Source organism: Sinocyclocheilus anshuiensis, unplaced genomic scaffold (assembly GCF_001515605.1).
Source record: "Sinocyclocheilus anshuiensis isolate Anshui unplaced genomic scaffold, SAMN03320099.WGS_v1.1 scaffold1165, whole genome shotgun sequence".
Classification (NCBI taxonomy): Eukaryota; Metazoa; Chordata; class Actinopteri; order Cypriniformes; family Cyprinidae; genus Sinocyclocheilus; species Sinocyclocheilus anshuiensis.
The window spans coordinates 291,056-305,271 of NW_015554150.1; the positions used below are offsets into that span (position 1 = coordinate 291,056).

The 14,216-nt window shown below is 35.8% G+C and overlaps 1 protein-coding gene and 1 pseudogene across 1 annotated transcript in view; one reads left to right on the plus strand and one right to left on the minus strand.

The window, feature by feature from the left end:
* Nucleotides 1-4,568, minus strand: part of LOC107670660 (cytosolic Fe-S cluster assembly factor narfl-like) — a 12,770-nt pseudogene extending 8,202 nt beyond the window's left edge.
* Nucleotides 4,569-5,879: 1,311 nt separating this feature from the next.
* Nucleotides 5,880-14,216, plus strand: part of LOC107670661 (hexosaminidase D-like) — a 12,799-nt gene continuing 4,462 nt past the window's right edge. The window contains exons 1-8 of the mRNA XM_016463338.1: nt 5,880-6,116; nt 6,470-6,615; nt 6,717-6,999; nt 7,096-7,205; nt 11,901-11,988; nt 12,237-12,401; nt 12,546-12,729; nt 13,419-13,490. Of these exons, the coding sequence (XP_016318824.1) occupies nt 6,536-6,615; nt 6,717-6,999; nt 7,096-7,205; nt 11,901-11,988; nt 12,237-12,401; nt 12,546-12,729; nt 13,419-13,490 (982 nt within the window). The 5' untranslated portion in view covers nt 5,880-6,116; nt 6,470-6,535. The remainder of the gene's footprint in view (nt 6,117-6,469; nt 6,616-6,716; nt 7,000-7,095; nt 7,206-11,900; nt 11,989-12,236; nt 12,402-12,545; nt 12,730-13,418; nt 13,491-14,216) is intronic.

Here is a 14,216-nt window from a genome sequence, read left to right on the forward strand (position 1 = left end):
TTACAAAGGTGTGTTTGAACTAAGAATCTGATGTTTCCTTCAGGCGTTAGATCTGCTGAATATGCAAATGGTTCCATAACTTCATTCCTTATTTACTCTTTACTGCTTAAGCTTTCACCCTTTCCTATACCAACTGTATGTGTGTGTGTGTCTGTGTGTGTGTGTGTGTGTGTATGTGTACGTTAGACCAGTTTAAGTGTTTATGTAGTTAATAAAGTCTTACTTGTATCACACTTGACGTTGTTCATTGTTTGCTCATAACTGGAGTCACTTAATCATGTAGATTTATGCTACAAGCTCTTTGTAGAATTGTTTGTAGAATTGAAGTTATTTCCCTTAACCAGGAAATTCACGTTCTTAGAATTGACAGACAGTTGACCCTGAGAGGTCAGCTAAATATCTACAGCGGATCTAAATATTTATAATTAATTATAACTAGTTATGATTAATTATTTATATTTCCCCATGAGCTGATTCGCTACACACATTAAATAGCCTACTCCATTTTTGGTCATACAGATAAGAGTAAGACAACCTGCAAAGTGTTAAATATATAAATAATTAAAAAACGAACACTATATTCTCTATTCTTTTTGTATTCTATCTATTTATTTTCTTTTTATTTATTATACAATTAACAAAAACAAAATTAGGCCTATAGTCTATAATTAAAAAAAAAAAACATCGCTACTTGTACTACGTTAAGCTGAGACTTGTTATAGCACTTGCGTATCATTGCTCTTTTCTTGATTTTGATTGCTTCCATTGTCCTCATTTGTAAGTCGCTTTGGATAAAAGCGTCTGCTAAATGACTAAATGTAAATGTAAATTTTTACTTTTATTTTTGCACACTCACAATAAAAAGAACATTTGTGTTTTGTAATTAAGCAAACAAACAGGATGCGCGTTCTGTCATCTCAGTTCTCAGTTTCCTTTCCGTGAACCTGTTTGCGGATCGCCGCACCTCAAATCTGTTTTATATCTGTTAATTATTTATGTCAGATATATTTTTCATATTTATACCTTTTCTATATAGATTATGATTGTATTTTATTTTTATGGAAACAAATTTTGTTATTTTTAAATGTAACTTACATATATTTGCCTTAAATCATCCTGGCGACCCATTTTTGACCCAGGGTTTGAAACCCTAGGCTGTATAGTTAGGTCCATGCAGAAACTTGTGAACGATGCTCTTATAGTTGTGTCATCACCGTTTAGTGACGACACAACTATAAGAGCATCGTTCACAAGTTTCTGCATGGACCTAACTATACAGCCTAGGGTTTCAAACCCTGGGTCAAAAATGGGTCGCCAGGATGACTAAAAGCAAATATATGTAAGTTACATTAAAAATTACAACATTTGTTTCCATAAAAATAAAATACAATCACAATTTTTATAGAAAAGGTATAAATATGCGAAATATATCTGACATAAATAATGAAGCACAGCGATCCGCAAACAAGTTAACTGAAAAGAAACCGAGAACGAGATGACAGAAAGCGCATCCTGTTTGTTTGCTTAATTACAAAAACACAAATGTTCTTTTTATTGCGAATGTGCAAATATAAAAGTAAACATTTACATTTAGTCATTTAGCAGACGCTTTTATCCAAAGCGACTTACAAATGAGGACAATAGAAGCAATCAAAATACCTTGCTACGTGTACTACGTTAAGCTCATTACTCTTTTGTTGATTTTGATTGCTTCCATTGTCCTCATTTGTAAGTCGCTTTGGATAAAAGCGTCTGCTAAATGACTAAATGTAAATGTAAATTTTTACTTTTATTTTTGCACACTCACAATAAAAAGAACATTTGTGTTTTGTAATTAAGCAAACAAACAGGATGCGCGTTCTGTCATCTCAGTTCTCAGTTTCCTTTCCGTGAACCTGTTTGCGGATCGCCGCACCTCAAATCTGTTTTATATCTGTTAATTATTTATGTCAGATATATTTTTCATATTTATACCTTTTCTATATAGATTATGATTGTATTTTATTTTTATGGAAACAAATTTTGTTATTTTTAAATGTAACTTACATATATTTGCCTTAAATCATCCTGGCGACCCATTTTTGACCCAGGGTTTGAAACCCTAGGCTGTATAGTTAGGTCCATGCAGAAACTTGTGAACGATGCTCTTATAGTTGTGTCGTCACTAAACGGTGATGACACAACTATAAGAGCATCGTTCACAAGTTTCTGCATGGACCTAACTATACAGCCAACGATGTCAAACCCTGGGTCAAAAATGGGTCGCCAGGTCACTGAATGTTCCGGGAAAACTGAAGTTGTATTGTCAGTGTCGGTCACGGCGCCTTGTATCCGGCAGCGTTTCATTTACAAATTAAGCACTGATTGTGGGCCGTTTCTCCCTCTCTGAACAGAAGTTGATTGTTTAGTACCTTCTGCGATGCGAAATAGCCCTTGACTAGAGAACCCATCATCTGCTGGGGCGAGCGGGTCGTGCTGATGTATGGGAGGATGAATTCACCATGAGTCTTCTCAGCATAGCAAATCCAGCCTGAACCAATCACAAAGTCTCATTTCATAAAACACACTACTGAGAACATTTCAGAAAATAAAAAACTGATTGCAACTACCTGGACAGGCAGACGCCAGCATCGGTAGTGCCTTCTTGTCTACTTCCTTCCTACTGAATCGCTCTAGAAACTCCCTCTGGCTTTCTAACAGGCTGAATGAGCGACTGAAGCCGGTGTCAAACACGTGATGGACACCTGAAAGATGGGTATGGAGTTTCCATGATCTCAATACACACAGGAGGACATGTTTCTTTGACTGGTCATATGAATCGCGGACTCAAACTCACCCAAGTTCTTCAGGAAGCTGGTGAGTCTACGAGCCACTTCGCTGCTGCTGAGACCGTAGTGTGCCGCTAGAGAGGCTCTCGACTGAGGAGACACAGACACCACCACCACCTTCTGCTCACTACTGCTGACCTGCTGCTGACAGACACAAACACGTTTGAGGTGAATTATTCATTGGGAGTAAAACATTAAATGCAGTAATGTACTGCGCACCTTATTTTGCCGTAGCACACGGAACAGATCCTCATGACTCTGTTGGGTGATCAGGACACTTTCAGCAGACGTGATGCAGTCACTTCAAGCCAGACAGTCGTTCGATCTTTGCTTTTTCCAACTTTTGCCTTTGACCATCCTGGGAAACAAGCATTTATGCATTATATCGATCATATCTGCCAAATGAAATACACACATGGCTCGAAATAAAAGTCACATCATTTGTACTCACCTGATGGACCTGAAAATAACTGCCATAATATTCTATCTGGATTTTAGCCACGGATCTTCCCTGCTTCTTTTCCCCCTTTACAGGTTTCACACATTCCTGATAAATTGGGCAAATTAACAACAGTGAAATTATATATCGGTATAATAGCTTTTTTTGCTTTTAATTAATTACTATTTTTATTCAGCAAGGAAGCGTAACATGGAACACAAGTGTCAGTAAAGACATTAATAATCTTACAAAAGATTTCTGTTTGAAATAAATGTTGTTCTTTGGAACTTTCATCAAAGAGTCCTGAAAAAGAATTATCATCGTTTCCACAAAAATATGAAGCAGCACAACTGTTTTCAACATTAATAATAATAAGATGTTTCTTGAGCTCTACATCAGCATATTAGAATGATTTCTGAAGGATCATGTGACACTGAAGACTGGAGTAATGATGCTGAAAATTCAGCTTTAACATCATAGGAATAAATTACATTTTAAAATATATTCAAATAGAAAGCAGTTATTTTTCATTGTAATAATATTTCTGGTTTCCCTGTATTTTTGATCAAATAAATGCATCCTTGTTGAGCATAAAATACTTTTCAAAGTCATAAAAATCTTACCGTCCCCCAAACTTTTAAATAGTAGTATTCAGTTTTTGAATACTTAGGTTATATCTATACACATTAGATGACAAATGATATGACAAAAGATCAAGTGTAATCAGCAATGATTTTTAAACAAGTGGTGTAACAGTAACTTTTAGTGGATGAAAATACATTCTGAATAGTATATAACACCTAACTTGTTTTGCTTTCAATGTGATGCAATGTCTTTTTTGGAAATAAATCATTTGGTTCGAAATGTTGTTATCTAATGAAGTGACATGCATACATTTCAATGTGGTTGAAGTGTACATGCATTTTATATACAGCAGTTTACTTAGGCAGCTGCAGCTCACTAGGTTTTGAGACACAGCCACTGTTATTATATGGCCTTGCAAATAACGTGGGCCCAAACGTGGGAGCTTTAACTAAACGAATGTCCTTGATAATTAGCATTTACAGTATTTACAAGACTTAAACGTTATCAAAAAGGCTTGTCAGAAACATGTGTCACTTTTATAAACTGTATCGTTATCTACACAATGTTACATCCGTTTATCCGTTGAACTGACAGTAATGTGTCTGTTTTAAATGTTACAGGGAGAAACAACTATTAAACCTGAGACGGAGTAATAAAATCATCCAGATCTGTGAGCTGAAGCACTCCGCTGAAATGCGACACCATTGTTATTGCTGCTGTCTGTTTTCCTGTGATGCGGTTGGCAGGGCTCTGTGAATGACTTCTAAACTGTCCAATCGTAGGCCACTTGAAAGTGGCTCTGCCCAATCAAAGCACAGAGTGAGAGGTTAAGGGCGGGACTTAAAGAAATATGCTGTCGTCACATGTCACATGTTATCGATTCAGAGTCGACGTTTTTGCATTTCACAAAATAGGCTAGATAAACTGTAAGATATGTTTCAGTTTAGGATAACGTATTTTCAAATAAGACACATTTAAAGACATATTTGTAAAACCCTGAAAAACTTCATTTAAATAGTATGCTGATATAGTATCTATAATGATAGATGATATAGTAGACAGAGTAAAAAAAGCAGAGCGTGAGAGAGAGAGACTGAGGGTATTATATTGTGCATTATTTTAATGTAAAAACTCCCTCTGAGAGAGAGTTTTTACATTGAAATAATGCTAAATATAATACTTTCACTAGACATTGGACTTGCTATGTACAATATAACTGGTAAAATACATTTTTAGATGTTGTAACTAGTCAGCAGTTTTAGTTTTTTTCTTGAAAAGTAAAGATATTACACGTAGTCCTTTGATTATGAAAACATAAAACCGCATGTAAAATTATTATACAAGAATTAGAAAATGCTATTTGAGATTAAATATATCGTGTAACACAGCAGGACTCCGCTGTCACTTCTTGACATGTTATGTCTTGACAACTATCCAAATTTAATTTGTTTTTAAACAAAAAGTAAGTCATACACAGCGTATGACTTACTTTTTGTAGCAACTGGCATGATTTTTGTGCGCATTTATAGGCGATGTTACGGTTGCCCAGTATTTGATATACTGAACAACACGCGCCGTAAAGCGTCGATGTGACGCGCACTATTACTGTCACTAGGCGCGTTTCCATTACAGATTTGCGCAAAACTTTGGCGATATTTTATAAATGTCGATAAAAAAGTATTGCGAAATGACGGCGTTTCCATTGACCAATGTTATGAGACTTAAACGTAACCGTTTGCCTCTCGCGATAAGTCATGGCAACGGATTTTGGTGGGATTTTGGCTATATTTACTCAAAGGAGGCTTATGCGTATATCTTTACAGAAGCAGCAAAGAGAGCCGCTTCAGAAACGTGCGTGGCGCGGCTGGAATAAAGCATAGCCTGTATAAAAACATAAACACAAGCATTGAGTGGCCGCAATCAGCTTCGGTGACCGTATCAGAGCCACATTGCACCGCAGACGTGTGCAAATTTGAATTTGCGCAATTTGAAGGGTAATGGAAACGCGCCTTCACGCTGCTCACCTTATGGTGTTCGCTCGGTCAAGTGCAGTGCAGAAACATGTCTGACTCTGATGACCATCTGTCATCGATAATTATAAATGCAAATAAGCTATTGTAAGTACGTCACGTTAAACAGGTTGAACTTGTCGCGTTATTCACACAAATGCACTTGCATCAATAAACTGCACACGGAAGTAATTCTGAATCTGCTTATATGCTTCATAAAGTCTTTTACCTGAAGGATTAATGGTCTTTAACAAAGTAAGTATACATTTCGATGTTTTACTAAAGCGATAGCAACCTGCATTCATTTATAAAGCGTCATATCTTCTATTTGAGCAAGAAAACATTTCTCCTTTAATGCTAAAGAGTCCTAATTGTGAGAAAATATGTTAAATGCAAGTTAAATTGTTGACCTACTTTGATTTTTTATGCATTTCCACATTTTTTTTAATAGACCACGTACGCATTTGCATTTGTAAAGTATATTATTATTATTATTATTAAATGCATGTGTTTGTAAATTGAGGCTTTTCCATTGTCATTTAAACAGGTAAAGATTTCTGAGTTTTTCATTATGTTTTGTGATTTTCAATGCAAATTTTGTTTTGAAGATCACCTGAGTTCAACACCTGCCTTCATTTTTATGGTTTATCCCAGTCACCTGCAGAAAAGCAAACATGAGCAATCAAAAGTTTATGAGGTTGATCATCGGTTGCTTGGTGATTGTTGCCATGGTGAAATATTTCTTTAGCCCCAGGTGAGGATTGCAGTTCTCCTGGGTCTCCATGTACATGTGCATCAAACCATGCTTCACTTAAACAAGCCTGTAATTGACGTTTATTTACCTTCTATTTATAGCTCAAACAAAGACACAAGTCACAAGACCCACCAAATCACACAAGGTGGTAAATTCTGGGCTAGCCAGCGTATCCCACAGCTGAATTTGGTTCATAGTCAGGAAGATCCTGTCAAAAAAGAACATACAGACAACACAGAGGCTCAGCCAGAGAAAAAAGAGAAGATCCAATCAAACCAAGAGGAGCCAGAACCAGAAATTCCTGATGATTCACCCACAGATCCATTAAAAATCGTGCACTTTGATCTGAAAGGTGCCGCACCCAAAGTCAAATACCTTGAACAGGTAGGAAACAATATGTGCAAACAGGGATGTGTTTTAAACATGTGGTATAATGTATTAATAGTATCCTTTTTAAAGTTTGCCTTTGTTCTTTTGTAGATATTCCCTCTACTGTCATCTCTGGGTGCTAATGGGATATTGCTGGAATATGAGGATATGTTTCCTTATGAGGGGGAACTCAGCATTCTCAAATCAAGCTTTGCATACAGGTGAGTGACTGGTTCTGAGCGTCTGATTAACTAAGCTTGACTTAATTTGGCTCAGTTCACCCAAAACTGAAAATTCTAGCATTTACTCTGCCTCATGTCATTCTAAACCTGTATGCTGTTATTTTTGTAGAGCGCAAAAGGTGATATTTTGAAGAATATTTGCTCTATGCAGCACGTTTCCATAAAATGACAGTGAATAATAATCACCAATATATATATATAATTTTCTATATTTCTGCAGAAATATGACCCAAAACATCATTTTCACACAAGTCCTGAAAGTTGACAAAGAGAAGCCAATAAAACAAATGAGACAAAAATCTATGCTTTGTCATTTATTTATTGAGAAAAATTATCTGTGAGTAGCAAAAGTATGTGAATCTTTGCTTTCAGTATCTGGTGTGACCCCCTTTTGCAGCAATAACTGCAGGTAACGTTTCTTGTAACTGCTGATCAGTCCTGCACAACGGCTTGTAGGAATTTTAGCCCATTCCTCAGTACAGAATGCTTCAACTCTGTGATGTTGGTGGGTTTCCTTCTATCAACTGCTTGCTTCAGGTCCTTCCACAACATTTCAACTAGATTAAGGTCCGGACTTTGTCTTGGCCATTCCAAAACATTAACTTTGTCCTTCTTTAACCATTCTTTGGTAAAAATGACTTGTGTGCGTGGGGTCGTTGTCTTGCTGCGCGAGCCACTTTCTCTTGAGACTCAGTTCACTGACAGATGTCCTGGCATTTTCCTGTAGAATTTGCTGATATAATTCAGAATTCATTGTTCCAAACAGGCCCAAACCATGATACTACCACCACCATGTTTCACAGATGGGAAAAGGTTCTTATGCTGGAATGCAGTGCTTTCTATTCTACATACATAACGCTTCTCATTTAAACCAAAATGTTCTATTTTGATCTCATCCATCCACAAAACATTTCTCCAGTAGCCCTCTGGCGTGTCCACATGATCTTTAGCAAACTGCAGACGGGCAGCAATGTTCTTTTTGGAGAGCAGTGGCTTTCTCCTTGCATCTCTGCCATGGACACCATTGTTGTTCAGTGTTCTCCTGATGGTGGACTCATGAACATTAACATTAGCCAATGTGAGTAAGACCTTTAGTTGCTTAGAAGTTACCCTGGGTTCCTTTGCAACCTCACAGACGATTACATGTCTTGCTTTTAGAGTGATCTTTGTGGGTGGACCACTCCTGGGGAGATGCATATATTAAATAGCTGCATTGTTTTTTTTCTCTCTATGCTTCAAGACCCTATCACAACAGACCCAGTTTTGAATTGTGACTGAGAATCAGTGTGCACCCTATCTGAGGCTGATTAGCAAACTGTGTTTGCACAAGAATGTTTCTGTGTGGGGAAAATCGTTTTTTGACTGAATGCTTGGAATGAGGGATGCTGTTTTGCAAGAGTTAGCAAAAAAAATCCATCTTGACTCACAGGAAACATGGGGCGACTGTGTAAGAAAAATATGGTAACAATTTTCTGCCATGGCTGTGAAAAAGAAAAATTGCTTTTGCAACTTTATTCAGTAACTGACCCCTACTTGGGCCAACTGTTGCGTGTGGACTGTGAGGAATAATTATTTGTCTTGATTGAAGAAGAACTACATGATAAAACAGTAATACAGAAAGACAATGTATGTGTACTGTCATAACCCTAATGTAGTACACATAAGCAATCAAAGCTAGTAAGCACTACCTACACTAGCGGGGCATCATAAATAATATAACAATACATTTGTTATGTTAGAGACAACATGGGAATGGCCAAGCAGATCCACCACCAGGCCAAAGGCTTCTGGGTCTCATCAAGACTCAGGTAATATTTGCACTAGGGCTTGAAAAAATATTGATTTTCCCATCTCAATTCAATTCTGAAGCGCTTTTTACATTACACATAATTTCAATCTCTTCATTTTTCTACTCTAATCTTAACTGAATCACAATGTTTGGTTACCATTACTCAACAAGACTGGATTTTTTGTAATGTTGCATGCTTTTAGGTACAGCAAACTATTGGAAAACAGTTAAAGCAAGTGTTATTTACGCTTGGATCCAGCTGTCCACACCTGCCCACAGAGGTTTGGGCAGTTTACACAGCTTTCACAGTTTACACAGTTTGCATCTTATATTCAAGATCCAGCCTAATGAAATGTTGACATACACAATCATGTTTAGATTATATATCCAACATATGTTAATGCTAAATAATGTACTAGGACCAATAAATCAAGATTTGCCCATTTGGAGATATTATCATTTTTTGCTGATAACTTTACCTGCTTTGGCGAATAATGGTTAAATTTGTAAGTGTGTATAGGGATATACAGTGCTGCTTGAAAGTTTGTGAACCCTTTAGAATTTTCTATATTTCTGTGTAAATATGACCCAAAACATCATCAGCTGTTTCATGCAAATCATGAAAGTAGACAAAGATAAGCCAATAAAACAAATGAGACAAAAATCTATCCTTTGTCATTTATTTATTGAGAAAAATGATCATGTTACATATCTGTGAGTGGCAAAAGTATGTGAATCTTTGCTTTCAGTATCTGGTGTGACCCCATTTTGCAGCAATAACTGCAGGTAACGTTTCTTGTAGTTACAGCAGTTGCTGATCAGTCCTGCACAATGCCTTGTTGGAATTTTAGCCCATTCCTCAGTACAGAATGCTTCAACTCTGTGATGTTCGCGGGTTTCTTTCTATGAACTGCTTGCTTCAGGTCCTTCCACAACATTTCAATTAGATTAAGGTCCGGACTTTGTCTTGGCCATTCCAAAACATTAACTTTGTCCTTCTTTAACCATTCTTTGGTAAAAATGACTTGTGTGCGTGGGGTCGTTGTCTTGCTGCGCGAGCCACTTTCTCTTGAGACTCAGTTCACTGACAGATGTCCTGGCATTTTCCTGTAGAATTTGCTGATATAATTCAGAATTCATTGTTCCAAACAGGCCCAAACCATGATACTACCACCACCATGTTTCACAGATGGGAAAAGGTTCTTATGCTGGAATGCAGTGCTTTCTATTCTACATACATAACGCTTCTCATTTAAACCAAAATGTTCTATTTTGATCTCATCCATCCACAAAACATTTCTCCAGTAGCCCTCTGGCGTGTCCACATGATCTTTAGCAAACTGCAGACGGGCAGCAATGTTCTTTTTGGAGAGCAGTGGCTTTCTCCTTGCATCTCTGCCATGGACACCATTGTTGTTCAGTGTTCTCCTGATGGTGGACTCATGAACATTAACATTAGCCAATGTGAGTAAGACCTTTAGTTGCTTAGAAGTTACCCTGGGTTCCTTTGCAACCTCACAGACGATTACATGTCTTGCTTTTAGAGTGATCTTTGTGGGTGGACCACTCCTGGGGAGGGTAATAGTGGTCTTGAATTTCCTCCATTTGTACACAGTTTATCTGACTGTGGATTTGCGGAGTCCAAACTCTTTAGATATGGTTTTGTAACCTTTTCTAGCCTGATGAGCAACAACAACTCTTTTTCTGAGGTCGTCAGAGATCTCAGAAATGTTTGTGCCATGATTCACTTCCACAAACATGACCAGAATGATAGATCCATTTTCTTTAAATAATACAGTGCAGGCAATGCCACTTGATAGTAATCTCAATGATTCAAAACACCTCTGAACAGATGGACTCTAATTTTGCCTTCAAATTAACAGTTAATCCTAGAGATTCACATACTTTTGCCACTCGCAGATGTGTAACACTGGATCATTTTTCTCAATAAATAAATGACAAAGCTTATAGTTTTGCCTCATTTGTTTGATTGGGTTCTCTTTATCTACTTTCATGACTTGTGCGAATATATATATATATATATATATATATATATATATATATTAGTAAATGGTATATGTTTTTAAATCTTCTCTTAAAACGTACTTTTCAGAGTAGCTTTTATGTGATTATTATGTAATTGTTTTTATTTTATGTTATGTAATTCTTAAATTATGTTGCATGTTTTCATTTAGATTTATTTGTATTTCAATGTATTTTTGCTTTTTTTAGTAAAGCACTTTTAGATGCAACTTTTAAAGGCGCTATAAAAATAAAGTTTATTATTATTATTATAATTATTGTAGAATTTCTGAATATTTTAAGTTTATTAACATTTTGAGTTTAAATTTTAATTTGATCGATTTTGTCATTTTGTTTATTTTAAATAATTGTATTTAGCTTTAATTTTTTTTTTTCAGTTTTAGTAATTTTAGTACTTCCGCTAAATGTTGCTGAGACAGCATTTCCAATTTTCATTGAAGTTTTTTTTTAAGTTTAAGTTTTTCATCTAATATTTACATTTTATTTTATTTCAGTTTTATTTTAATTACTGAAGAACATTACCACATATGTCAAGCTTCAAAAAGGAGCAAAAAAACATAATAAAAATACCATAGAAACGTGTTTACATGATTTTTGACACTTGACAATATATTCCAAGTCTACTGAAGCCAAATACAGTAACTTTGCATGACGAACAGATTGACATTTGAGTCACTGTTACATTATTCACTGAATCTTCCATTCCACCAAAGCTAAAAAAAATGCATTTTTAGTTGAACTATTGCAATAATATATTCAGAGATCATAAGAAGATGATGTGTTAATCTTTATTTCTCTTTAGACATATTTTAACTTGCTTATCTTTATTGTCTCTGGTTAAGTCCGGAAGATATAGAGGAAATTAAGTCTCTGGCCAAACGGCACAAGCTTGAACTGATTCCTCTGGTGCAGGTGTTCGGACACATGGAGGCAAGTTCAGAAGCAGCTAACTCTCACAAAAACTGTAGATATCTCAAACATGTGCTCACTACATACTTCAGTAAAGCATTAAAGGAACATTTAAATTTTTTAACATGCACATCTAAGTCAACCATTCACAGAGGCTGTGTTGATGTGGAGGCAAAAATCATTCAAATGCTGTAGATGCACTGTGATTTTACTTCATTAGCATACTGTACACTTTTACACTAGTACCAGTCTTTCTGTTCGCATTTCAGTTTGTCTTAAAACACGAGAAGTATTTCAAATTGAGAGAAGTGGAAACATTTCCCAATAGCCTAAACCCTCTGGCCCAAGGAGGCATGGATCTTGTGCAAGACATGCTAACGCAGGTTATGAAGAAGCACCCAGAAGCAAAGTGGTTCCACATCGGTGCTGATGAGGTCAGTGGATCTCTACAGATCATGAAAAATAGCTGTATTTCATGGAAAAAAGAAAATAACAAAGACACAATAAGATTTTCATTTTTGAGTGACCTGTTCCTTTCAAATGCAAGCTCATATCTGCTGTGGATAAAATACATTCAGGTACATGGCCTGGGCAAAAGCGAAGATTCGAAGCGCTGGTTGGAAGCCAACGATGGAGACATGGGAAAGCTTTTCCTCAATCATGTGACCGCAGTTGGGAGATTTATGACCAAACTGAAGCGAGGAATCAAGCTGATCTTGTGGGATGACATGCTTAGGAAAGTTAGCTCCGACACCATCAAAGGTATAATGAGAGAGTCCGCAAGCCAGTAAGTTCATATTTTGCCATTATCAAATAGCAGGTGTCACCAGTAAGACTCACTTTTACTATAATGTACAGTATTTGCATATTATGATAGTACAAAGGACTTCTAATAGTAATTTTTAGACTTAACAGTGACATCTAATGATGTGGTTGATGGTGACCGATGCCATTATAATGTCGATGTCCTATTCACAGGTGTATTTGTGACCTTGTGAAATTATTTATTCTTTAAAGTATGAAAATAGGCGGGATACTAATATAAAATGAGAGGTACACTCTTAAAAATAAAGGTGCTTCAAAAGGTTCTTCAAGCGATGCCATAGAAGAACCATTTTTGGTTCCACAAAGAACCATTCAGTCAAAGGTTCTTTAAAGAACCATCTATTTCTTACCTTTTTGTAATCTGAAGAACCTTCTTTCACCCCAAAGAACCTTTTGTGAGACAGAAAGGTTCTTCAGATGTTAAAGGTTCTTTATGAAACCATTTAGACAAAAAGGTTCTTCTATGGCATTGTGAAGCACCTTTATTTTTAAGAGTGTATATTAATATGGCAGGATGAGACTTTTACAATAGAAAATGTTGCTTGATGCACCTTTTAAGCTTTCAAAAAACAATGTTAATAACACAGTAGTGCTTTTTGGTCCTGATGTGGGTGTTTACTTTTTAGAATCGGGTTTGCAAGACCTTGCATTGCCAATGATATGGAAGTACATCCCAAACATGGATGTGAAAGAGATTGGTAAGGCCCTGTTCTGGCTCTTACAGTATATGAAAATATTGATTCATCTGTGCACATTATTCAGAGGGAAAAAGTTTTCTCTTTGTAATCTTGAAAATGAAAATATTCAAAAATGATCTCTAAAACTATTTGAAATAAATGTTTTTTAAATGCGTTTGACTTTTAATTAATTATTAGTATTTTTAAAATATCACTACTTATTGATATGTATATATCAATATGACCGATTATATGTACACTTATGTACAACGTTAGGTGGACACTACGGTTCGAAAGTTTGGGGTTTAGTAAGTTTTTATTTTTATTTATTTATTTTTTACTTTAAATAAATTCATACTTTTATTCAGCAGGGATCCATTAAATGAATTAATAGTGACAGGAAACACATTTACAATGTTAAAAGGTAATAAATTATGTTCTTTTGAACTTTCTATTAATCAAAGAATCCTGAAAAAAATGTATCACAAAAAAATAAATTAAAAATTTCAAAAAAATATGTAATATTTTAAAATATTTTTTTATTTTAAAATATTAAATAATAAAATAAAATAAAATATATATATATATTAGTGCTGGGCGGTATACCGGTTCATACCGAATACCGGTGTTTATTTTTGTTATGATATGAATTTTTAAAATACGTCGCTTAAAACAACGTTCGGAACGCGACACTGTTTGAAAGGGGTCCCTTTTCACTGTTGCACTGTGGTGAGGGAACAGCTGTAT